Genomic DNA, 24,543 nt, shown 5'->3' on the forward strand with positions numbered 1-24,543 from the left:
TGGAGATCTGAGTCTTTTTATCCCAGTTGGAAGGTGGGAGGGGTGGCAAAGGATGCAAAGGTATACTGCTTGGCAAGGCTTTTTTTTGCAGAAAAAGCCCAGCAGGAACTCATTTGCATATTAGACCAACAACCCCCCCCCATGTCACCATTGTTTTCTACAAAAAGCCCAGCAAAAAGTTTTGCATATTAGGCCACACCCCCTGACACCAAGCCAGCCAGAACTGTGTTCCTGCTCAAAAAAAGCCCTGTTGCTTGGAGGCAGAAAATCTGTAGTGAGGTAAGAATCGTATGTCCCTATTCAGCCCAGGGGAATGTGCGGGTCTGTAGTTCTGAACTTGTGAATGAACTCAGATTCAGCAATCTCACATTATTAAGTGCCCAAGGACACTCTGTTGGCTGGAGCAGCCTAGGGTGTGGAAAGTACTGATACTGGAACAGGGACAGATGGAGGGAATTTAGGATATTGATTGGGACATCCAGACAGAGGAAACCTGTTAGCGTTTACTGCCCAGAATACATCCCTGCTATCCTAAACCTCCAGTTGGCAGTGTTCAGAAGGAGGCTGGATCATGACGGTATTTTGATTCGGTGAAGTAAAAGAGCTTTCGGTTTTTGAATGGCTGCATTGGACGGAAATTGTTCTGCATCCTCCTGCCTTCTTTTCTGGTGGTAAAAAGGAGTGATTGGGTAAACTTCTTCACCTAGAAACAAGGAAGAAGGGAGGATGAGGAAATTAGAGGAGGAAAAGAAACAGTGGAAAGAAATCCAGAGAACTTGTGTAAACGAGAGGACCATTTTCTAATCTCCAAAGTAAAGCAGTAATAGCTAGGACTCCAGAATTATGTTAGCCTTCTCAACAGATAAATCCTGGAAAGTTATGATCACAGGAAAGTTCTTCTGATCATCTTTAAGGGGGCAGATTGGCCTAGGAGGGCTCTCCCCTGGCCAGAGGGCCACACAAAAGTATTATTTGTGTGAGCCAACGGATGCACAGAATATCCCAAAGTTAGAATCATAGAGTTGGAAGGGACCTCCAGGGTCATCTAGTCCAACCCACTGCACAATGCAGGAAACTCGCAAATACCTCCCTCTAAATTCACAGGATCTTCATTGCTGTCAGACGGCCATCTAGCCTCCGTTTAAAAAGCCCACCACCTCCCAAGGAAGCCTTTTCCACTGAGGAACCGCTCTAACGATCAGGAAGTTCTTCCTAATGTTGAGCCAGAAACTCTTGATTTAATTTCAACCCATTGGTTCTGGTCCTACCTTCTGGGGCCACTGAAAACAATTTCACACCATCCTCTATAGGACAGCCCTTCAAGTACTCAGGGCTGGTGTTAGCAGTTTTGCCATTAGAGGCAGCCCTCCGTGCCTCTTCCAAAGGTGCTGCTTGGTCGCTTTTAACCTGAAAATAACTGGCGCTGCTAAAGCAGTGCGCTGAGCTTACTGCAGGGGGAAAGTGCTCCTCCAATCCTGCCTCCAATCCTGCCCAGGTGGGGTAGCACCTGAGGCTGCCACCGACCCCGCCTACTCCCACGCACTGGCCCTGCAAGTACTTGAAGATGGTGATCATGTCACCTGTCAGCCACCTCCTCTCCAGGCTAAACAACCCCAGCGCCTTCAACCTTTCTTCATAGGACTTGGTCTCCAGACCCTTCACCATCTTCATCACCCTCCTCTGGACCCGTTCCAACTTGTCTATATCCTTCTTAAAATGTGGTGCTCAAAACTGAACACAATATTCCAGGTGAGGTCTTACCAGAGCAGAGTAAAGCAATACTATCACTTCACATGATCTGGACACTATAAGTCTGTTGATACAGCCCAAAATTGCATTTGCCTTTTTTAGCCACCACATCACACTGTTGACTCATGTTCAGCATATGGTCCACTAAGATCCCTAGATCTTTTTCGCACGTACTACTGCTAAGACAAGTCTGCCCCCCATCCTATAACCATGCACTGGATTTTTCCTACTGAAATGCAGAACTTTACATTTATCCCTGTTAAAATTCATTTTATTGGTTTTAGTCCAGTTTTCCAGCCTGTCAAGATCATCCTGTATCCTGTTTCTGTCTTCTACTGTATTTGCAACCTCTGCCTTTCCTGGGATTCTGGGAAACACACTTTGTGGAACAATGGGGGTTGGCCAGGGCCCAGACTGCAGTTTCCAGTGTGATGTCCGTGGACACCATGGCACCCTCCAACACCCTTTCTGGTGCCCACCATGTGTTTGCAGAAAGTGGGCCGGGCCAGGTGAGGCACTTGCCCAGCAGCACTTCTGAATGGCCACTGGGGATCCAGTTGGCTGGGCAGATTAAAAGAACGTTGTTTCAGCTGCAGCTGCAGTCTCAGGGTTAGTTTTGTTCTCTTTCACTCCTTTTTCCCAGTACATTCATTAAAATTATCCCTCTTCTCTCCTGCACTAAGGCTTCCTCTATGCATGTAGCTGCACTTCTGGCAGCAGCCATTTTGTGGTTGCGCCCAGAATCCTGTATCACAGGGGTGTCAAACTAATTTGTTACGAGGGCCGGATCTGACATAAATGAGATCTTCTCGGGTCGAGCCATGTTCGGCCAAACTATGTGTGTACCTATTTAAGATTGGGTAGTAGAGATATAAACTTTATAAAGGACACAGACAAACATAAAAAAAATAAACCTTAAAATAAAACATGCTTAAAACATTAGCACTCATTGGTCTTACAGGTGCTTTCTTTGTATCTCCTTCCAAGGGATCCAGGGAACTGGGCAAAGGAAGCTCTGGCTCTTTCCTTCCTTCTACAGGGGTGCAGGAGCAGGAGGAGAATCAGCCAATAGAAGGAAGAGAGGCTTGGCTTAGTAGCTCTGCTGTGCAACTGAGAGGCTGGCAAAGCAAGCTCTCACTCCCCTCTTCCTCCCCAAGGAAGGAGCCTCAGCCAATGGAGAAAATAGAGGCTTTGCTCTGTAGCTCCTGTGCAATTGAGCAAGCCTTGCAAAGCAAGCTGTTATGCAGAAGGAAGCAAGAGTGAGGGAGATGGAAGTAGATGACAGCCAGTTGCTCAGGGGCCTGATAGGAGCCCTCTGAGGTGCCAATTCGACCCCTGGCTGCATATTTGATACCCCTGCTGCATCAGAATTCCAAAGGTGCCTTCAGGTTCAAAAAGGCTGGTGACCCCTAAGCAATGAAGGCCATCACTGAACTACATAGGCAGTTATAGGACAGAGACTATAAGCTCTAACTCCTTGGGAAATCGCAAGAAACTCTGGAGCATGATTTGACTTAGCACCAGAGGGAACAGGTGAAGGGTTGCTAGTTTTCAGTAGTTTCAGAGGGAAGCCATGTTGGTCTCCACTAGGACACCTAGATTCAAGCCTTGTAGCAGCTTAGAGACCAACGAGATTTTGGGGCTATAAGCTTTCGAGAGTCAACGCTTGCTTCGTCAAATACCTGACAAAGGGAGCATTGACTCTCGGAAGCTTGTACTCTCCAAATCTTGTCCTTCTAGATTCAAATCCAGCTGGTTTTCAGTAGCAACTCTATGATCCATGGCCTCATAAGCCACCCTTTGCTTCCAAAAGAACTCTGGAACTTCCACTCCTGGATTTCCCTCTCTTTTGACATGCCAGGCATCTCATCTTCCTTTCCGAGGACTTAAAGATTGCTAGCAGCCAGCTCCTCTATTTGGTCAACGTTACTCACTCACCACTCCAGGAGACACCTCAATGGGGTCAGGGAAGACGGTCCAGATCACCAACTCACTGCAAGGGGGAGTGGTGAGGGAGCCATGGTAGCGATAATAATGACTGACATCTACTACGCTCAGTAACCCTCCCAATGAGAATTCTCCATTCAGATGTACAAAATTCCCTGGAGAAAGAGAACCGAGGGAAGAAAATGGTTAAAAGACTTGGTGGGAATCTGCCATCTTCCAGAACACTGAGGGGGCTGGGAGAGCTCACCTTTCTCTGGGATTAATTCCAGGAGGTCAGACAGGGTCTTCCAGGAATTCATTTTGGGAGCACGGTTGCTTTTCTACAGGGAAGCAAATGGAGAGGGTGTTAGTGATGTTCTCGGACAGGGGTGGCCAAACTAGCTCAGGAGCCACATGTGGCTCTTTCACGTATTGTGTGGTTCTTGAAACCCCCACCACCCCATAGGTTGGCTTGGAGGAGTCATTCCTCTCTTTAAATTACTTCTCCAAGCGAAGCCAGCCAGCCACTTGGAGAACACATTTAAAGTTAAAGTTGCTTTCTTCCCACATCTCCCTCCCTTCTCCCTCTCCCAGCTATTTTCCTTCCTTCCTTCCTTCCTTCCTTCCTTCCTTCCTTCCTTCCTTCCTTCCTTCCTTCCTTCCTTCCTTCCTTCCTTCCTTCCTTCCTTCCTTCCTTCCTTCCTGTCTTGCAGCTCTCAAACATCTGACATTCATGTCTTGTGACTCTCAAAAATCTGGCATTTATTCTATGTGGCTCTTACATTAAGCAAGTTTGGCCACCCCTGTTCTAGGATGATCTTTCAAGACATCTGACTCCACCCCTCTTAGAATAAAAACCAATTTGCCCACCATGGGATGGCTCATGCAACAAAAGCGTCTGACAACCACCCAGCTGCTCACACTGGCATTGCTGTCAACTCAGCCTCCCACCTTTAAGAAGAACGCCAAGACAGCATATCCTTCAGGGTCTTTTTTTGCTTGTTCGTCACTCATGTTGTTTTTGGTGTGAACGATGTGTAGCTGGTATAACAAGGAAAGAAAGAAAGATGATGTTATGATGGTTTAAGACAATAGGCAAGTTCTTGAGTTCCTTATGGGAGACCCCAGGGCTTCTTTTCTGGAGGAACGTGGTGGAATGGAGTTCCAGAACCTCTTCATGGAAATAACATTCTCAAAAAAACATTTAAAAGTTAATTGGTGCATTCACGCTACACTAAATAATGCATTTTACATCCAGATTTTTACTGTGTAAGAATAGCAAAAATCCAGATGTATGAATGCACGAAATGAGGGGCACCAAATGCACCAAATGAGGGGCATCCGTATGTTTCTCCTTCATTTCCCTCGAGAGTTCCAGCACCATTTTTCCAGGGAAAAAAAGCCCTGGGAGCCCCAGATTTACTCTAACACAGAGCCATAAAACCTTTGGGTGTTCTTGCACACACTAAATAACACCCTTTCAATCCACTTTGCAACAGGAATTTATTGTGTGAAATGGCAAAATCCTCTTGCAAACAGTGGATTGAGACTACATTATTTAGCATGTGTGAAAGCGCCATCTGATTGGAAGGCCGAACAATAATAAAGATCTCTTAACTGCTATGGTTGCTAAGTGAGTATTCTGGGTTAAGCAGATTGCTGTCTCCTAGGTAATTATCAGCTGATATAATTTCCTCAAGGCAACAGTGTAAGATTGCCAGCTCTGGGTTGGAAAATACCTGGAGCTTTGGAGGGTAGGGTCTGAGTAGGGCAGGGGTTGGGAAGGGGAGGGGAGGAACTTCAATGGGACATAATGCCATAGAGTCCACCTTCCAAAGTGGCTGTTTTCTCCAGGTGAACTGATCCCTGTCACCCAGAGATCAGTAGTAATCCCAGGAGATCTCCAGCCATCACCTGGAGGTTATGCACACAGAGAGAGGAAATCACCGCAGATGGATTGAACAACACTAATAGCTGGTGGAAAAGTCTTAAAGACCACATAAATCCTTTGCACATCAAATTCTATTATATTTATCAAAACAGCATATTATGCTTCTCATATATTGCATACATCATTCATATTGCATTTGAAACATAAATTCTTATCGAAGTTCTTAAAGTTACAGTCCCATGCACTTGCACTTAGTGTATCCTGCAGTCATCACTCCACACTCTGAATATCCAGCACAAAATCCAGTTGCCAACTTTTCTTCTCTGATGGGTGATGTTGTCAGGAAGCACTAGCAGACTGAAAAGTAGCTGTATTTTTTTCAAAAAATAGGCAGTAGATAGAGGCTCCCCTCCTGAATCTTGCATGCCCCCTTCTCTGAATGTTTAAATTTCCCTTTAAAAATGGCCCCAGCTTTTTCTAGAGATATACAGGATGCCAGGAAGGTAATATTTTTATTTGCCCAACTGGTCATTTCTAAAATATATATAATTGCTTTCTGCTGTTGTCATCCATGGTTACTAAACGCCCAGGTTGGTCCTAGAAAATGATGCCTCTCTCACACAATCCCTGGGTGGAAGACCTCTCCTTGCCTACAGACAGCCCCTCAACCTTAAACGACTTCTCACTAACCACCATGGCCCATCTAACAGAGTCTCCAACACAGGAACCAGACCTGCAACAGACCCAGATGCTAATTCTGCCCATTTATCTGCCCAGAAAATATGATTACAGGACCCAATAAGAACATAAGAGAAGCCATGTTGCATCAGGCCAATGACCCATCCAGTCCAACACTCTGTGTCACACAGTGGCCAAAAAAAAATTATATATACACACACACACACATATACACACTGTGGCTAAATAGCCACTGATGGACCTCTGCTCCACATTTTTATCTAACCCACTCTTGAAGCTGGCTATGCTTGTAGCTGCCACCACCTCCTGTGGCAGTGAATTCCACATGTTAATCACCCTTTTGGGTGAAGAAGTCCTTTTATCCGTTTTAACCTGACTGCTCAGCAATTTCATCGAATGCCCACGAGTTTTTGTATTGTGAGAAAAGGAAAAAAGTAATTCTTTCTCTACTTTCTCCATCCCATGCATTATCTTGTATTTCAAATGAGACCGCACCATTGATTTATACAGGGGCATTATGATACTGGCTGATTTGTTTTCAATTCCCTTCCTAATAATTCCCAGTTGGCCTTTTTTATTGCAGTCGCACACTGTCTTGACATTTTCAGTGAATTATCTACCATGACCCCAAGATCTCTCTCTTGTTCAGTCTCTGCCAATTCACACCCCATCAACTTGTATTTGTAGCTGGGATTCTTGGCCCCAATGTGCATTACTTTGCACTTGGCCACATTGAACCTCATCTGCCACGTTGACGCCCACTCACCCAGCCTCAACAGATCCCTTTGGAGTGCCTCAAAATCCTCTCTGGTTCTCACCACCCTGAACAATTTAGTGTCATCTGCAAACTTGGCCACTTCACTGCTCACTCCCAACTCCAAATCATTTATGAACAAGTTAAAGAGCATGAGACCCAGTACTGAGCCCTGCAGCACCCCACTGCTTACCGTCCTCCACTGTGAAGACTGCCCATTTATACCCATTGGTGTCATCTCCATAATCTCCGGCTCTTACAGCTGCTCATCCTCCAATCCTCATGTGTCAACAATGCCCTTCTGATCTGTACACAGGACCAGGGCCATAGCCAGGATTTTAAAAGTCAGGGGACACCCTTTTGCATTCACTGTGGGGCTTGCCACTTCTCAGAAGCTTTCTGGGGTGTGGGCAAAAGCTGGAGGCTCTGAAAGTGGCCAAGTCAAGACAGCCAGCCCTAAAACTCTGGAGTCAAGAAGGGACTGGACCTTGCATGCAGACAAGGGGGTTTCCTTCTACCTCCTTCTCCCCCACCCCAGCACTTTGCAGCCAGCAGCTGCATCTTTCCCCCCATCCCAGTCTATTCCATGGAGCTTCTTGTACATCCTTCCTCTCCACCTAATGCTTTTGCTGCTGCAGTGCCCTGGGCCTGTTCAGCTCTCCCAGCTCTGACTGCTGCTGCTCCACAAGCTCTGCCATGGCAAAAGGGGTGGGGAGGAGGAAAAAAGAGAGAGAAAGCAGGCTTCACCCTGGAGTAAGGGGGCCCACCCTGGAAGTCAGGGGGCAGTGCCCCCACAGGCCCCTCCTGTGGCTACTAGGGTTGCCAAGTCCAATTCAAGAAATATCTGGGGACTTTGGGGGTGGAGCCAGGAGACATTGGGGTGGAGCCAAGATCAAGGCTGTGACAAGCATAATTGAACTCCAAAGGGAGTTCTGGCCATCACATTTAAAGGGATGGCACACCTTTTCAATTCCTTCCTTCCATAGGAAATCATGAAGGATAGAGGCACCTTCTTTGGGGGCTCATAGAATTGGACCCCCTGGTCCAATCCTTTTGAAACTTGGGGGGTATTTGGGGGAGAGGCACTAGATGCTATACTGAAAACTTGGTGCCCCTAACCCAAAAAACAGCCCCTCCAGAGCCCCAGATACCCGCAGATCAATTCTCCATGATTTTCTATGGGAATAAATCTCCATAGGGAATAACAGAGTTCCCAGCAAACATTTCCCTCCCCTCCCCCCGCTTTCTGAGGACCCTGAAGTGGGGGGAGGGCCTCCAAACCGGGGGATCCCCTGCCCTCACCTGGGGATTGGCAACCCTAGTGGCTACAGGCCTGCATAGGACAAACCAGCTGTAGTGTATTGTGCTTTAGTAAAGCACTGTGTGGCCATGCAGCAGAGGCGACCAGGGGGAATCCCCTGATCACTCGGCACAGCGCGCGAAAGGACTCCGCCAATCAAGATCTGTGGCGGGAAGTTTGACTGGCCAGGATTGGCCTGGGCCAGCTGGGGGGCCGTTCCGGGCTGTGTGTATATAAAGCGGGTCCCGGCCCACGTTGCCTGTTCTGTTGTGATGTACCATCCATTAAAGCATGTTGCCTTCAACACGTCTCGTCTCTGAGTACATTACACTGGCGACAAAGGTGGGATCTAGCTAGGAAGGTTTCCCCGAGTGGAACCTGACCTGGCTGGAGACGAGGAAGGCACAGGACCGCAAGAAACTGAGACGCCCACCGCCACCATGGCGAACTCTAGAGTAACGACGGGCCATCTTGCTGAGTTCCATCCTGACCACCCCGAACGATGGGAGACCTACACCGAACGGGTCGAGTGCTACCTGCGGGCCAACATGATCACGGACGACAACCGCATGAGTGACGTCCTGTTGAGCGTCTGTGGGTAGGCGACCTTCGAGATCGCGCGCGGTCTCTCTGCCCCCACGAAGCTCACCGAGAGGACATACGGGGAGGTCGTCCGACTCCTCACAGGGCATTTCTCGCCCCAACCGTCCATCGTAGCCTGCCGATTCCTCTTCCATAAGAGGGATCAGAAGCCCAGGGAAACGGCGGCAGTTTCTCTGGCCGCTCTCCGGCAGATCGCAGGGAATTGCAGTTTCGATAAGCGGGAGGAAGCCTTGAGAGACCGATTCGTCTGGGGCCCCCGAGATGAAAGGCTGCAACAGAAGCTCTTCGCCAAGGAAGAGCTCACCCTCCAACAAGCCTTCAACGAGGCGACGGCCTTCGAGAGGGCCACAAAAGCATACAGCCACCCACGTGGAGAGGCAGTCCACCAGAAAGAGATGGTGCCGGGTGACCGGGAGGACGAAGAGGCTTTCCAGCTCCGGCGGCCACAAGGAGCAGACCCAAGAACCCCCTCGAGGCAACGAGCGACGGAGAGACCATCCACCATCAAGTGCGCCAGCTGCGGTGACCCCCACGAGAGGAGGGACTGTCCATACCGCAACATGGACTGCCGTAGCTGTGGGAAGATGGGTCACATCGCTCAGGCTTGCCGAGCCAAGAACAGCCTCAGCGACCGACAGCGCATCACGACTCCACATGACAGCGTCAACCAGCCTGCAGGTATTGAACTTGCCCCTCTCTGCCCCCGACAAGGTTAAAATGACGGTTCTCATCGAGGGCGCCCCATGCCTCATGGAAGTGGACTCCGGTTCCTCCATCTCCATAATTTTGGAGGAAACCCTAAAGAAACTGTGCCCCCGCTGCTGCCTCCAACTGAGGCCGGCTGACTTTGTTCTGACGGATTGCCAAAAAAACCCGGTACACATCGTGGGCTGGGCCCGGGTACGGGTAGAGAGAGGGAAATTCAGGGGACCTCTGGACATTCTGGTGGTCAAGCGCCAGCTTACCACCTTACTGGGGCTGGCCTGGTTCCAACCACTGGGGATCCAGTTAGTGGGGGTAGAGCAAGTACAGGCGGGTAGCTTTGAGGACGTCTGCCGGGAGTTCCCAGTCGTTTTCAATGGGTCCCTGGGGAGTTACAAAGGGCCGCCCATCACCCTGCTGCTCGATCCCCTGGTCCGACCGATCCGGCTCAAAGCGAGCCGGGTCCCGTTCGCTTTAAAACCAAAGATTGAGGCAGAGCTGGACCGCCTCACAGCCCAGGGAGTCTTAGAACCAGTGTCCTATGCGGCCTGGGAAACCCCCATAGTCACACCTGTGAAGCCTAATGGGGAGGTGAGAATTTGCGCTGACTACAAGTGCACTATCAACAAAGCGCTCCAGGACAACCCGTCCCCCGTCCCGGTGGTCAGCCATGTACTGGCGGCCCTAGCAGGGTCTAAAATTTTTGGGAAGCTGGATTTGGCACAAGCGTACCAGCAGCTACCGGTCGACGCCAAGACCGCCGAGGCACAGACCATTGTCACCCACCGGGGAGCTTTTAGGGTTCGGAGGCTACAATTTGGGGTTAGTGTAGCTCCGGGGATCTTTCAGAGTATAATGGACTCTCTTCTTAAAGGGATCCCCAGAGTGCAGCCATTTTTCGATGACGTTCTAATCGCCGCCCCGGACGCAGTGGAATTCAGCAGCCACTTGAGGGAGGTCCTCCGCCGCTTCCAAGCGGCGGGGCTAAAGGTCAAAAAGGAAAAATGCTTGCTAGGGGTACCACGGGTGGAGTTCCTGGGGTTTGCCGTGGACGCATTGGGGATCCACCCGACGGAGGACAAAATCAGGGCTATCGTCCAAGCCCCAGCCCCCACATGCAAGGCGGAGCTCCAAAGTTTCTTGGGGTTGTTGAACTTTTACCATTCGTTCTTGCCCCACAAAGCGGCCGTAGCGGAACCACTCCACCGGCTGCTTGATAAACAAGCCCCGTGGGTTTGGGGGAAGCGCCAAGCCGCAGCGTTTCAGGCAGTCAAGGACCTCCTTGTCTCCAACGCTGTGCTCCACCACTATGACGAAGCCCTACCGCTGATCCTGGCTTGCGACGCTTCCCCGTACGGGGTGGGCGCAGTTCTGGGGCACCAACTCCCGGACAGGAGGGAGGTCCCGGTGGCATACTATTCAAGAACCCTAACCCCCACGGAGCGCAACTACGCTCAGATCGACAAGGAGGCTCTGGCAATCGTGGCGGGGGTGCACAAGTTCAACGACTACCTATATGGCACCATTGGCACGGACCATAAGCCGCTCCTGGGCCTCCTCGCCCCCGACAGGCAGACCCCACAAATCTTGTCCCAGCGAGTCCTGAGGTGGAACCAATTCCTCAACTCTTACTCCTACATTTTGGTGCACCGCCCAGGCAAAGCCATGGGACACGCGGACGCCCTCAGCTGCCTGCCGCTCCCCTCAACGGAACCAGATCCCGCCCCGGCCCACAAGCTGATGCTTATAGAGTCTCTGCCCGAGCAACCACTCCACGCCGCTGAGGTGGCTCGGGCTACAGGCAGGGACTGCATCCTCACACGGGTTCTGGACTGGGTGGGGAGGGGGTGGCCTACGGGCAAGGTGGACAGTGAGTTCAGGCCATTCGCATCACGCAGGGACGAACTATCCTCTCACAAGGATTGCTTACTCTGGGGCAGCAGGGTGGTGGTTCCCCCCGCCCCATGCGCAAGCAGGTTTTAGACACCCTACATGAAACCCACCCCGGGATTGTGAGAATGAAAGCCCTGGCCCGCAGTTACGTATGGTGGCCAGGCATGGATGAGGAGATTGAGGGATGGGTGAGAAGGTGCCAACCCTGCCAAGAATCCCGGCCCGATCCGCCAAGCACCCCCGTCCACCGCTGGGAGTCCAACCGGCGGCCATGGTCCTGCCTACATTTAGATTTTGCCGGGCCATACCAGGGCCAAATATTCTTCATCCTGGTCGATGCCTACACTAAATGGTTGGAGGTGATCCCGGTTGCATCCACCTCCACTGCAGCGGCCGTCAGGGCTTTGCGGAGTATCTTTTGTACGCACGGGATCCCCGACACCCTGGTCACGGATAATGGGACGGCATTCACCTCCCGGAAATTCCGGGAGTTTACCAGTCGGTACCTCATCCAGCACATTAGATCCACCCCCTTCCATCCGGCCACCAACGGCCAGGCAGAACGCATGGTGCGGACCACCAAAGAGGCCCTGGGTCGCATAGTGCAGGGGGACTGGGACCACCACCTGGCAGCCTTCCTGTTCCACAACAGGATTACCCCCAACCCCACGAAAGGGTCGAGCCCCGCGGAACTACTCATGGGGAGGAAACTGATAACCAGGTTGGACAGGCTGCACCCAGACCGGGCTACCAACATCTGCAATTCCCCCGAAGTCAGGGAAGCGGCGCGGGGGTTCTTCCCGGGTGACCCAGTCTTCGCAAGCGGACCAGAGTGGGTAGCAGGCCGGGTACTGCGGGTGACGGGGTCCCGATCGTACGAGGTGTCGACGGAGGGGGGCCAGATCCTCCGGAGGCACATCGACCAGCTGCGCCACCGCACCGTGCAGGAGGAGCCAACAGGGACTGGGAAAGCAGCGAGCGGGAGCGAGCCAACAATGGAACCACCTGAAGCGGCCCCGCCGGCACCGACCCTGCCAACATACGATTCCCCGAGACCGGCCGACCCAGAACCGCCACCAGAGGTGGCCCGCCAGCCGCCGGAAGAGAATCGCCAAGAGGAGAGCCCCTCTGTGGGGGCCGCCCCAATGCCCCAAGCGACCCCAAGCGACCCCAAGGCGATCAACCCGGGAACGCCGGGCCCCCGCCTACTTGCAGGATTATGTGACTTAAACTAGGGGGGGAGGAGTGTAGTGTATTGTGCTTTAATAAAGCACTGTGCGGCCATGCAGCAGAGGTGACCAGGGGGAATCTCCTGGTCACTCGGCACAGCGCGCGAAAGGACTCCGCCAATCAAGATCTGTGGCGGGAAGTTTGACTGGCCAGGATTGGCCTGGGCCAGCTGGGGGGCCGTTCCGGGCTGTGTGTATATAAAGCGGGTCCCGGCCCGCGTTGCCTGTTCTGTTGTGATGTACCATCCATTAAAGCATGTTGCCTTCAACACGTCTCGTCTCTGAGTACATTACACCAGCCAACCTCTACGCAAAAGAATAAAGGGACACAAATCTGACATTGAAAATGGCAGTATCCAGAAACCAGAAGAACACTTCAATGTACCAGGATGTTCCATCAAGGACTTAAGGGTTACCACAGTTCAACAGAAACATTTCAAAACCAAAATCCAAGGGGAAGTTGATGAACTGGAATTCATGTGCAAATTTGACTCAGTCAGACCTGGATTAAATAGAGACTTTGGAGTGTTATCTCATTACCAGAAGTAAGTGCCTTTCCCTTTCAGGTATTCCATTCAGATTAATCAATAGAAGGAAGTGGTCACACCCAGCCTGGATTGCACATTCTTGCTTTTCTTATTTATGACGTTTGCAACTGCTTTGCATTTACACTGCATTCACTTCCTACATCCATTCTCCCCTCCCCTTACCACCTATCTATCTCTGGGAAGTTTCTACATACCCTCCATGCATCTGACAAAGAGAGCTGTGTTTCTCGTAGGGTTGCCAAGTCCAATTCAAGAAATATCTGGGGACTTTGAGGTGGAGTCAGGAGACTTTGGGGGTGGAGCCAGGAGATATTAGGGGTGGAGCCAAGATCAAGGCTGTGACAAGCATCATTGAACTCCAAAGAGAGTTCTGGCCATCACATTTAAAGGGGCGGCACACCTTTTCAATGCCTTCCTTCCATAGGAAATAATGAAGGATAGGGGCACCTTCTTTTGGGGCTCATAGAATTGGACCCCCTGGTCCAATCTTTTTGAAACTTGGTGGGTAATTTGGGGAGAGGCACTAGATGTTATACAGAAAATTTGGTGCTTCTACCCCAAAAAACAGCCCCCCCAGAGCCCCAGATACCCGCGGATCAATTCTCCATGATTTTCTATGGGAATAAATCTCCCTAGCAAATAATAAGAGTTCTCAGCAGACATTTCCCTTCCCTCCCCCCGCTTTCTGACAACCCTGAAGCAGGGGGAGGGTCTCCAAACCGTGGGATCTCCTGCCCCCACCTGGGGATTGGCAACCCTAGTTTCTCGAAAGCTTATGCTACAGTAAAATTGTTAGTTTTAAAGGTGCTACTGGACTCTTTACTATTTTGCAGCAACAGGCTAACACGGATCTAAGAGTTGCCTTGTGTCTGGAAGGGAACATAACTTTTGCAAAACAATTTTAGAAAAGAACATATCCTAAGCCTAAGAAAGATACATATTTTTATATATCTAAATACTAGATGTTATCTTTTGTCTTTTTGCATGTTCCCCATTGGCTGGGATTGGGAATCCCAATTGTATGTTCTAGCGTCTGTTTGCAAACATTCTAATAGCTGGAGAGGAAGAAGCTACCCTGCAATACATTCCTCTACCTTTGTGTTTCTCAGAATGGGAAGAATGTAGAGGCATTGGATACTATTCCACAAATTTTGTGCTTCTACCTAAAAAACCCATCCCCCACAGAGCCGCAGATACCTGAGATCAATTCTCCATTATACCCTATGGGAATTGGCCTCCATAGGGAATAATGGAGTGCCCAGCAGACATCCCCCCCCCCCCCGCTTTCTGATGACCCTGAAGTGGGGGGAGGATTTCCAAACTGAGGGATCCCCTGCCTACACCTGGTCACTGGCAACCCTACATCCCAATGTCACCCCCTCTAACTTCCAAATCCTAACATTCCCCTTTCACCTCGTTTGCTTCTACCTATTGTTTTCACAACTCACCTCTATGTCATAGCGCTTGCCATTGATTGCATGCTCTGATCCTGGATCATTACTTTTGTCCCAATGAAAGTGGAATGACTTCAGGTAATATGTTGCTGGTAGCCCCCTCCCAAAGATGGCCGCTCCGCTCTTCATTTCAACTTCAGCTGCAATTAAACCAAGATGAGAAATGAGAACAGGAAAATGTTTTAATAAAGCTGTGATTAATAAGTGGAGGAGAATCTAGATTACTTATCACCTGTAGCATCAGGTAGAGTTACCAACTCCAGGTTGGGAAGTTCCTGGACATTTTGGGAATGGAGCCTGGGAAGGGTGAGGTTTGGGGAGGAGAGAGACTTCAATGGGGTATAATTAGGGTTGCCAAGTCCAGTTCAAGAAATATCTGGGGACTTTGGGGGTGGAGCCAGGAGACTTTGGGGGTGGAGCCAGGAGACATTGGGGGTGGAGCCAGGAGACATTGGGGGTGGAGCCAGGAACAAGGGTGTGACAAGCATAATTGAACTCCAAGGGAGTTCTGGCCATCACATTTAACGGGACAGCACACTTTTTAAAATGCCCTCCTTCCATAGGAAATAATGAAGAATAGGGGTACCTTCTTTTGGGGCTCATATTATTGGACCCCCTGGTTCAATCGTTTTGAAACTTGGGGGTATTTTGGGGAGAGGCACTAGATGCTATACTGAAAATTTGGTGTCTCTACCTCAAAAAACAGCCCCCCCAGAGCCCCTGATACCCGCAGATCAATTCCCTATTATTCCCTATGGGAATAATAGATGGGGGCGGGGCTTCCCCCTCCGGCCAGCTGGCTGGGGGTGGGGGGAAGCCTGTAAAACCAGGGGATCCCCCGCTGGGACCTGGGGATTGGGAAGCCTAGCCATCGGAGATTTGATTGGCTATGCAAATTTTTTAAAACGTTGCTTTGGCAGCAGCTACCACAACGGTACAAGGATCTTCACTGTGTGACTGAAAGTAAACTGTGGCAGTCATGTTTTTGTGATTGGCTCTGCCTCCTTAGGCAGCCATTTTGTGGCTGTGCCCACCACAATGTGTAACAATTCCAAAAGTGCCCAGAGGCTCAAAAAGAGTGTGAATCTTGCCCCACAATATCTAAAAACTGGCTCAGATAGATAAGGCGGGAGGGGGAGAAACAAGAAACTGGAAAACATCGCTTAACCCTCCCCCCACTTCACCCCTCAGTTTCTCTTTTCCCTCAGTCCTATTTGCCCAGCCAGAATTCTCTGATGCATGTTTACTTTGTAGAGTGAACATGTCCTGAAAAAGGTCTACTGTCGCCTGCAGGTGTTTGGGAAGAACTGTAATTTAGAGCACTTAAATTCAGGGAGCCTCACGGAGGCCTTTCTTAATCCCAGAGTTTAATTTTAAGCCTCTTGAATTTGTTACAGTGAAACTGTAACAAGTTTATTACCCATAGCACCAAGATTTTATTGAAGTATGGCTTTATCTGCATTTTAGATTACACACATGCAATTAATTTGACTACCCAGATTGCTTGTTATGAGATAGCAGGATATAAAAATAGAAACACAGATCTCTGTGTGTGTAATAGACAGTTCACATATGAAGCTGCCCTGTACCGAATCCATTAAAGTCTGTACTGTCTACTTGGATTGCCAGTGATTTTCCAGGGTCTCAGGTAGAGTCTCCACAACCTGTTTCTTTCAACTGGAGATTAAACCTGGGCCATTCTGTAAGCCATATAGATGCCCTACCAAAGAGCTATGGCCCTTCCCCTATATCCCAATGTCAACTCACTCTATATCACATAATAGGGTTGCCAGGTCAAACCTCCTCCCCGGTGGGGGACTTTGGGAGGTGTTCCTGGAGAGGGCAGGGTGTCCCCAATGCAATGACATCATGTTGGGGATGCAGCCACACCCCTAACAATGCTGGCTGCACACCTGAATTCCAAGCAGCAATTTGCCCCTTGGAATTCAGGTGAGCACAGCTCCACAAGCAAAGAGGACCTCCAACCGGTTGCCCCATAAAGGGCTGGTGGGGGAGCCCCACCCCCAAATAGCTACAGCATGCCACAATATGCCTGGCATGATGACATCACCTGGAAGTGACGTTATCATGCTGGCCATCTCGTGTATGTGACACTCTAGCAATCAGGTAAATAAAAACTCTATGGTGCCATAGAGTTTTACCCGATTGCTAGAGCATCACATGCACAATATGCCCAGAGCAATAATGTCACTTCCAGGTGACGTCATTGTGCCAAGCGCACTTCTTGGCAATGGAACCAATCCCCTGCCCGGAGCCAGGGAAGACTTGGCAACCCTAACTTGATGGCATTGTATCCTCCTGAGGCCACTGCCTCCCCAGGCTCCATCTCCTAATCTCCAGGAGTCCTACTCCCATCCCTCACCAGTGGCCGGGGGGTGGGGCGGCTGACAACCCTGGTGCACACATCTGTTTGCAGCAAACGCCCAGCACAAATTTACTTTACTGGGGACAAATGTACCTGGATAAATATGGGGGTTAAAATAACATATTCTGCTGTACCTGTATTGAACATAAAATGAGCTGGCTCAAAGTTTGTGTAAAGAAAAACCAAGTATATACTGTGCAGGGAAGGCCTGTTCATATGACTTACCTGTGTGCTGACTCACTGCATGAGGAGGGAGAGCAGGCTTTGCCCTCCACCTCTGGGCACTTGCCGAGTCATCTGCACAGTGTGGACATGTGGAGGAAGTTCCTGCGCAACATTTCCTCCCTGTGATCAGCAACATTCAGAAGGAAGCACTGCTGATTGCATGGAGAGGTGTGTATGTGCGGGCACCTCCTCTGTGTGTTTGTATAATGCAGACACCTCACCAATCACATGGAGGCTGGGGTATTTCTAGCACACACATGCCCCCTCTTCATGCCCACACAGTGATGCGCAGATGGGGCATCAGCACAGGTCAAGGCTGTACAAGTGCTCACTGTAGCTTGTGAGCAGGACTACTCTCTCTACTCCAGGAAGACTCCAATTTTACAATATGCACACTCCTTTTTAACATCATGTATTACCGTCACAAATATGTTGCTAACACATAACTGAAGATCTCTGAGCTGTCGTCATGATTCTTCTGCTCCCAGCACAACTTGTGCCTCACTCTTCCACAGAATTGCCATCTACCTGAGGTAAGCTGAGCTATCGTATTGTATGTGTTCCATCATAGGACCCTGTTCTCTACATTATATATGATCACTAGAGTGTCAAGGCTGGCCTCGGTGGTGATACGCTGGAGGCCTGTAAGAAAACATATACCAACCAAGCAATGCAGAAGAGCCATCAAACAAGAGGGATGTCAAGCTAGAAAGTCATAAAGCAAGCTGTCAGGCTAGCTATCAGAACAAGATCGATTCCTCATAGCAGTTGCTCCACCCCCAGGCCTCTGCTTTCCCCATCTCAAGTGATCAATTTCCCACTAGTTGCTGCACGGGGTGCATTTTGACCCATGGCTCCCTCCAATGCCCCTCACAGCTTCCAGATCTTTAAATAAGAGCAGGAAGCTGCAAGGTGAACTGGAGGAAGCTGCGGATCAAAAAGCACCCATGCAGCAACTGATGGGGAATTGATTGCTTGAACCCAGAGGTGGAGCAACTGCTAGTGAGGCATAGGTCTAAGAGTAACCCCATCTGAACTCTGGCCAAGAAACCAGATTAAACTCAGAAGCTTGATAACATGAGGAGGAGGTATCCAGTGAGTCCCTGGTGCCACATGACTCTTGTTGAGCTGGCAATTGCAATACCACCCTCTAGCCATTTGCTGTCATGGTGCTGAAATGCTCCCTCTCTGGTAAATGGCCATGTGAGCCGCCCTGAGCCACCTTGGTGGGAAGGGCGGGATATAAATCATAAACTAAACTAAACTAAACTAAACTAAACTAAAAACACCCTGATTTCACTGCCAAAGCCCTACATCTGAGACCACCATACCTTGCAGTTGCTCATAATAACCCTTTCTTACCAAAGCTTCCAGTGTTGACCAAAGACTGCGGGCGCATACGATCTTCATAGCCTATAAAATCAATAGGACCCAAATGGGTACCAGGCATGGCTTTCCGGGTTTCAATGTTGACCGGAGATTGCTTGGCACCATTGCACTGACCGATGGAATGCCATGTATTGGGCCCTAGGAAAGCAGAGACAAAGGGGGTAAAGCTAGTGAAGGAGGCAACCACAGCATTAAAGGGGAAGGTCCAAATGCAAGATTGACAGTCATCCTCATTCAATCCTGGTTTGGGAGCAGTGTTCCCTCTAAGCTGAGTTAGCATGAGCTAGCTCACAGATTTTTACCCTCCAGCTCACATATTTTTGTCTTAGCTCAGGAAGGATGACCCCAGAGCACAATAATTTAGATTCACAAAGTAGAATTTTTGCTCACAAGACTCTAAAGCTTAGAGCAGGGGTGTCGAATTCATTTGTTATGAGGGCCAGATCTGATATAAATGAGATCTTGTTGGGCCAGGCCGGGCCATGTCGGGCCGGGCCATGTGTGTACCTATTAAAGATTAGGTAGCAGAGATATAAACTTTTTAAAGGACACAGACAAACACGACAAAAAAGAGCACCTTAAAATAAAACATGATTAAAACTTTAGCACTTGTTGGTCTTAAAGGTGCTTTCTTTCTCCCAGGGGATCCATGGAACTGAGCAAAGGAAGGTCTGGCTCTTTCCCTCCCATCCCAGGGGACCAGGAGGGGGAGGAGCTTCAATCAATGAAGAAAACTGAGGTTTTCCTCTGTCGCTTCTGAGCAAGCTGAAATGAAGAAGGAAGCAAGAGAGAGGGAGAAGGAAGCAGACAAGAGCCAGTTGCTCGGGGGCCTGATAGGAACCCTCCGAGGGCCTGATTTGGCCCCGGGGCTGCATGTTTGACACCCCTGGCTTAGAGGGAGCATTGCTTGGCACCCATCTCAGCTGTGTGTAGATATATTGGAAGAGGAAGGGAGATTGTCCCCAAGGGAGAACAAGCACAACAAAGCACCCATTTTTCAGAAGTATCTCATTGTTTGGGAGGCAAGTGGGTCAGAGCAGAAGTGGTGACTGTTTATCTCCTGAGTCACGTGGTTTCATGTACAGAAAATAATGCTTTAAAAACCCTCCATATTGAAGAAGAAGAAGAATTGCAGATTTATACCCCGCCAATCTCTCTGATTCAGAGACTCAGAGTGGCTTACAATCTCCTATATCTTCTCCCCCCCAGAACAGACACCCTGTGAGGTGGGTGGGGCTGAAAGGGCTCTCCACAGCAGCTGCCCTTTCAAGGACAACCTCTGCCAGAGCTATGGCTGACCCAAGGCCATGCTAGCAGCTGCAAGTGGAGGAATGGGGAATCAAACCCGGTTCTCCCAGATAAGAGTCCGCACACTTAACCACGACACCAAACTCAATCATTGTAGGTAATTACCATCAGTCCATACATCCCATCACCATGAGCCATCCCAATTGCTGCTTCATTTAAGTCATATCTGGGACTAGATCTGGGACAGGCAGGTTTAAATCTCCACTCTCCCATGGAAGCTTGCATGCTGAGTGATCTTGCGTCAGTCGCACACTCTTAGGCTAACCTACTTTGTAGGGTTGTCAACCTCCAGGTGGTACCTGGAGATTCCCCACTATTACAATTGACCTCCGGGTGACAGAGATCAGTTCCCCTGGGGAAAGGGCTGCTTTGCAGCATGGACTCTGTGGCATGATACACTCTGCTGAGGTCCCATCCCTTTCCAAACCCCACCCTCTCCACGCTCCACCCCCACCCCCAAAAATCTCCAACTATATTCCCACTAAGGGCTGGCAAACCTATTTAAAGGGTTCTTGTAAGGATAAAAGAGAGGAGATGAGGACAACATAAGCTGGCTTGCATCCCCACTGCGGAGAAAGGTAAGGTATAAATGAAGGGAACAAGTAATCAATTAACATTGACAGTTAGTGTCCCTCTACAAGGGGTCCTTGTTCAATTACCTTGATTTTGTATATAGAAGGGCAGTTCCAGGTTTTAATGTGGGGCTGTTTAGTGGATCGCTGAAGGGATATTCTCATCCAGGGCTTTTTTTGTAGCAGGAACTCCTTTGCATATTAGGCCACACACCCCTGATGTAGTCAATCCTCCAAGTGCTTACAGGGCTCTCAGTACAGGGCCTACTGTAAGCTCCAGGAGGATTGGCTACATCAGGGGTGTGTGGCCTAATATGCAAAGGAGTTCCTGCTACAAAAAAAGTCCTGTCCTCATCGCATACCAACAAGACAAGACCTCCTCCCCAGTTTCTCACTGGGGCCTGCAGTATTTCTGTTTGTTCACAGAAACCAATTCATTGCAACAGGGAAGCCATGTGGGTAGCTCAAGTTGCTGAACAACCTCACAAGTATCTTCTAGTAGTTCCAACAGGAAGTGCTGAATGTGTAGTTGGCCTTCCACAAATATGCCTGGACCAGTAAAATGGAATCTGAGGCAAACAGGGATACTTGTATTACGAGGTTGAAGCCTAGATACAAAATTCTGAACAGTCCAAGAATTGTTTTGGGGTTTGTACATTTTATGTGATGTCAAGTTGCTTCCATCTTATGGCCATCCTATGAATGAGTGACCTCCAAAATGTCCTATTCTGCTCGGTTCTTGCAAACTGAAAGCCCTTGTGGCTTCCTTCACTGAGTCAATCCATCTCATGTTGGGTCTTCCTCTTCTCCTACTGCCTTTAACTGATTATTGACTTTTCTAGGAACTATTGTCAAGATGTTCAAATTCCTGTCTAACACATTTAACTAATGACAACGCACCAATCTACTGTAAAAAATCTCCAAGGCAATTTACAACACAAGTCACAACTAGTAAAAAAAATGCTGAAGAACAACAAATGAATGAATGAATCAATCAATCAATACAATTCAAAGCACTTTTCAGCCTCTTCCTTCCTATCAGTGTATACACGTGAAAAACAAAAACAGCAGTTCTAATATGTAATTGTTTGGGGGTTCTGACTCAATTGTTGGCCATGCCAGAAGACTGATTTACTCTCGGATTTCAGCCTTTGGGCGCTTGACGGCAGAGGTGTGATCTCAACCTCAGATAAACCCCATGTGTGCAACCACCAATAAAAAAAGCTATTGATGACAGAGGCTGCTAAAAGGCCAGGCAAACAGGTTGGCCCAGCATCTCAAAGACCATAATGACATCGGGTGATGCGAAAATGGGGGAGGAAGTGGGAGGAAGTTCACGATAAGAATCAGAAATCTGGAGCAGCAAATCAAAGATTAGTTCCCCCCCTTCAGCCTTGTACATATATTTGAGTTGGTAGGCCAGCTAGATTGAAAGGGAAGGAGCCATGGCTCAGTGGTTGGGCATCTGCTGGGCATGCAGAAGGTCACAGGTTCAACCCCCGGCATCTTTGGTAAAAAAGACCAGGCAGTAGGTGGTGTTAAAGACCTCTGCCTCAGACCCTGGAAAGCCACTTCCAGCCTGAGTAGACAATACTGGCCTTAAACTTAGAGCCAGTTTGGTGTAGTGGTTAAGTGTGCAGACTCCTATCTGGGAGAACCAGGTTTGATTCCCCATTCCTCCACTTGCACCTGCTGGAATGGCCTTGGATCAGCCATAGCTCTGGCAGAGGTTGCCCTTGAAAGGGCAGCTGTTGTGAGACTCCTCTCAGCCCCACCCACCTCACAGGGTGTCTGTTGTGGGGGAGGGAAGATAAAGGAGACTGTAAGCTGCTCTGAGACTCTGAAATTTGGAGTGTTAGGCGGGATATAAATCCAATATCATCATTAATGGAGCAATGGTCTGATTCAGTATAAGGCAGATTCATGTGTGTTCATGAGATATCATTACAAAGTATGTCTGGACCACCAGACCCCAACCAATCATCCTGTTCTAGCAAAGTCAGAGATGCTTGGGGACTGAGTCATCCATGTTCTCCCTAGCAGTCCAGTTAGAGGAAATGGCTGCCCTTTCTGTGCTCCAATGATTTAATCAACCCAATAGAGATAACTGCCTACGCTTCTTTCATTGTGGAGGTTCCCTTCAGGCTGTGTGTGAAACTGTGGCAATGAAGTTTTTCACTTACCACAGCTGGGTTTGTCATAGCACCACTCTGAAAAGGAGAAAGAGAGATGGTTATAGAAGAGACTTCAAGAATGCAGCAGCCCCTTGATCTGCCATAAGCCCAACCCCCGCAGCAAGAGAGACCAGGAGCTCTAGGGTTGCCAACCTCCAGATGGTAGCTGGAGATCTCCTGCTATTGTAATTGACCCCCAGGTGACAGAGATCAATTCACTAGGAGAAAATGGCTGCTTTGGAAGGTGAACCCTATGGCATTATACTCTACTAGAGGTCCCATTATACCCTTTTAAAACCCTCCCCTCCCCAAACCCCACCCTCTTATGGCTCCAACCCCAAAATTTCCAAGTATTTCCCACCTTTTGCTAGTTTCAGGAACTCCCGCTTAACCACAATTCTGACAACTGTCGTAGCCATCTTGGCTCCCTTTCTTTGTTCGCTCCCAAATCTGACAATTTCACATTTCTCAAAACTCAGTCTGGGAGAAAAACATGGATATTTGTTTTGTTTTTGTTTTTCTCTAAAAGATTTTAATGCCATCTTCCCACCAAATTGGGTCCCCGAGGCAGTGAATATGAAAACATTTCAGCCTTAAAATATTTAAATCTCTAAATCTCCCTCACAAAAGATTTTTTAAAAAATACATCTTTCAGTTTTTGTTATCTGTAGAAGACAGCTCGTTCAATCATTACACGGTGTTTGAGTTTTGGTTTGGATGGGCACAGCTACCTACAACCTCAGTCTAAGACTCCACCAAGAAATCATCTCAAACTTTCTCCCAGGAAGAGATCTGGGGATTTTGCACATAAACAGTTTATGGTAGCAATTTAGAAGACATTAGATTTATATTCCGCCCTCCCCTCAGAATCTAAGAGCAGCTCACCATCTCCTTTATCTTCCTCCCCCACAACAGACACCCTGTGAGGTGGGTGGGGCTGAGAGGACTCTCACAGCAGCTGCCCTTTCAAGGACAACCTCTGTGATAGCTATGGCTGACCCAAGGCCATTTCAGCAGGTGCAAATGGAGGAGTGGGGAATCAAACCTGCTTCTCCCAGATAAGAATCCACACACTTAACCATTACACCAAACTGGCTCTCATCAAACCGTATCACTCTACCAACACCAAACGTCTATGGCACCAACTCCATTCTGATTCACAATACTTCAGTTTTCCTTAACTATCTGATCATGGTGCAAAATTGATGCTCCTTTTGGGATCAATTAGCCCTCTGGGTGAGCAGAACAAGCTTCCCAGTATCCAGGGCTGCCCTCAACTATCTGGCACTTTAGGTAAGGCTAACTTCTGGCCACCCCCCACCGCCCCCACACTGATAACATCACCAAGTCATACGGTGGGCATCCAATTTGGTGCCCCCAGAAGACCAGCACCCTAGGCAATTGCCTGGTTTGCCTAGTGCACGAGTGGGGAACCCCTGGCCTAGTGACAGGGCTGGCCCTGCCTGTACCCTGGGAGATGGTTTTGGTTCTTACCTTTACAGCTAACATAGAAGCCTCCCAAGAGAAGTAGCAGCAATACATGCATTCCCAGTTTCCAAGGGGGATTTATGCTCTCCATTGTCACCTGCATAGAAGGGGCTTATTATTGGATGGCTTTTTCACATCTTTCACAATTTCACATCTCTTGGAACCCACATTCTTGGAGGGAAATATGGATATTTGTTTTATTTTTGTTTAAAATATTTTAATGCCACCTTCCCTTTTTGGTTCAACCTTATCA

The 24,543-nt window shown here is 49.0% G+C and overlaps 1 protein-coding gene across 1 annotated transcript; it reads right to left on the bottom strand.

Annotated features, from left to right (window-relative positions):
• Positions 1 to 402: 402 nt before the first annotated feature.
• On the bottom strand, positions 403 to 24,418 carry LOC132584728 (carbonic anhydrase 7-like). Its single transcript, XM_060256627.1, has 8 exons — positions 24,297 to 24,418; positions 22,812 to 22,838; positions 18,722 to 18,886; positions 14,743 to 14,888; positions 4,627 to 4,716; positions 3,944 to 4,016; positions 3,688 to 3,851; positions 403 to 703 (listed from the first exon to the last, which is right to left on the bottom strand). The coding sequence occupies exons 1-8, from the start codon at positions 24,391 to 24,393 to the stop codon at positions 554 to 556; spliced, it is 912 nt and encodes a 303-aa protein (XP_060112610.1). The 5' UTR covers positions 24,394 to 24,418; the 3' UTR covers positions 403 to 553.
• Positions 24,419 to 24,543: the final 125 nt, after the last annotated feature.

This window comes from Heteronotia binoei, chromosome 15 (genome assembly GCF_032191835.1).
Source record: "Heteronotia binoei isolate CCM8104 ecotype False Entrance Well chromosome 15, APGP_CSIRO_Hbin_v1, whole genome shotgun sequence".
Taxonomy (NCBI): domain Eukaryota; kingdom Metazoa; phylum Chordata; class Lepidosauria; order Squamata; family Gekkonidae; genus Heteronotia; species Heteronotia binoei.

Bases quoted from the DNA above. Each gene is read 5' to 3' on its own strand.
- LOC132584728 (XM_060256627.1), bottom strand. From the start codon at position 24,393: ATGCAGGTGACAATGGAGAGCATAAATCCCCCTTGGAAACTGGGAATG. The intron at 14,889-18,721 runs GTAAGAAAGGGT...GTTTAATTGCAG, and splicing joins GGTCAACACTGGAAGCTTTG to CTGAAGTTGAAATGAAGAGC. The intron at 704-3,687 runs GTGAGTGAGTAA...CCTTGTTTCTAG, and splicing joins TTGAGGTGTCTCCTGGAGTG to GTGAAGAAGTTTACCCAATC.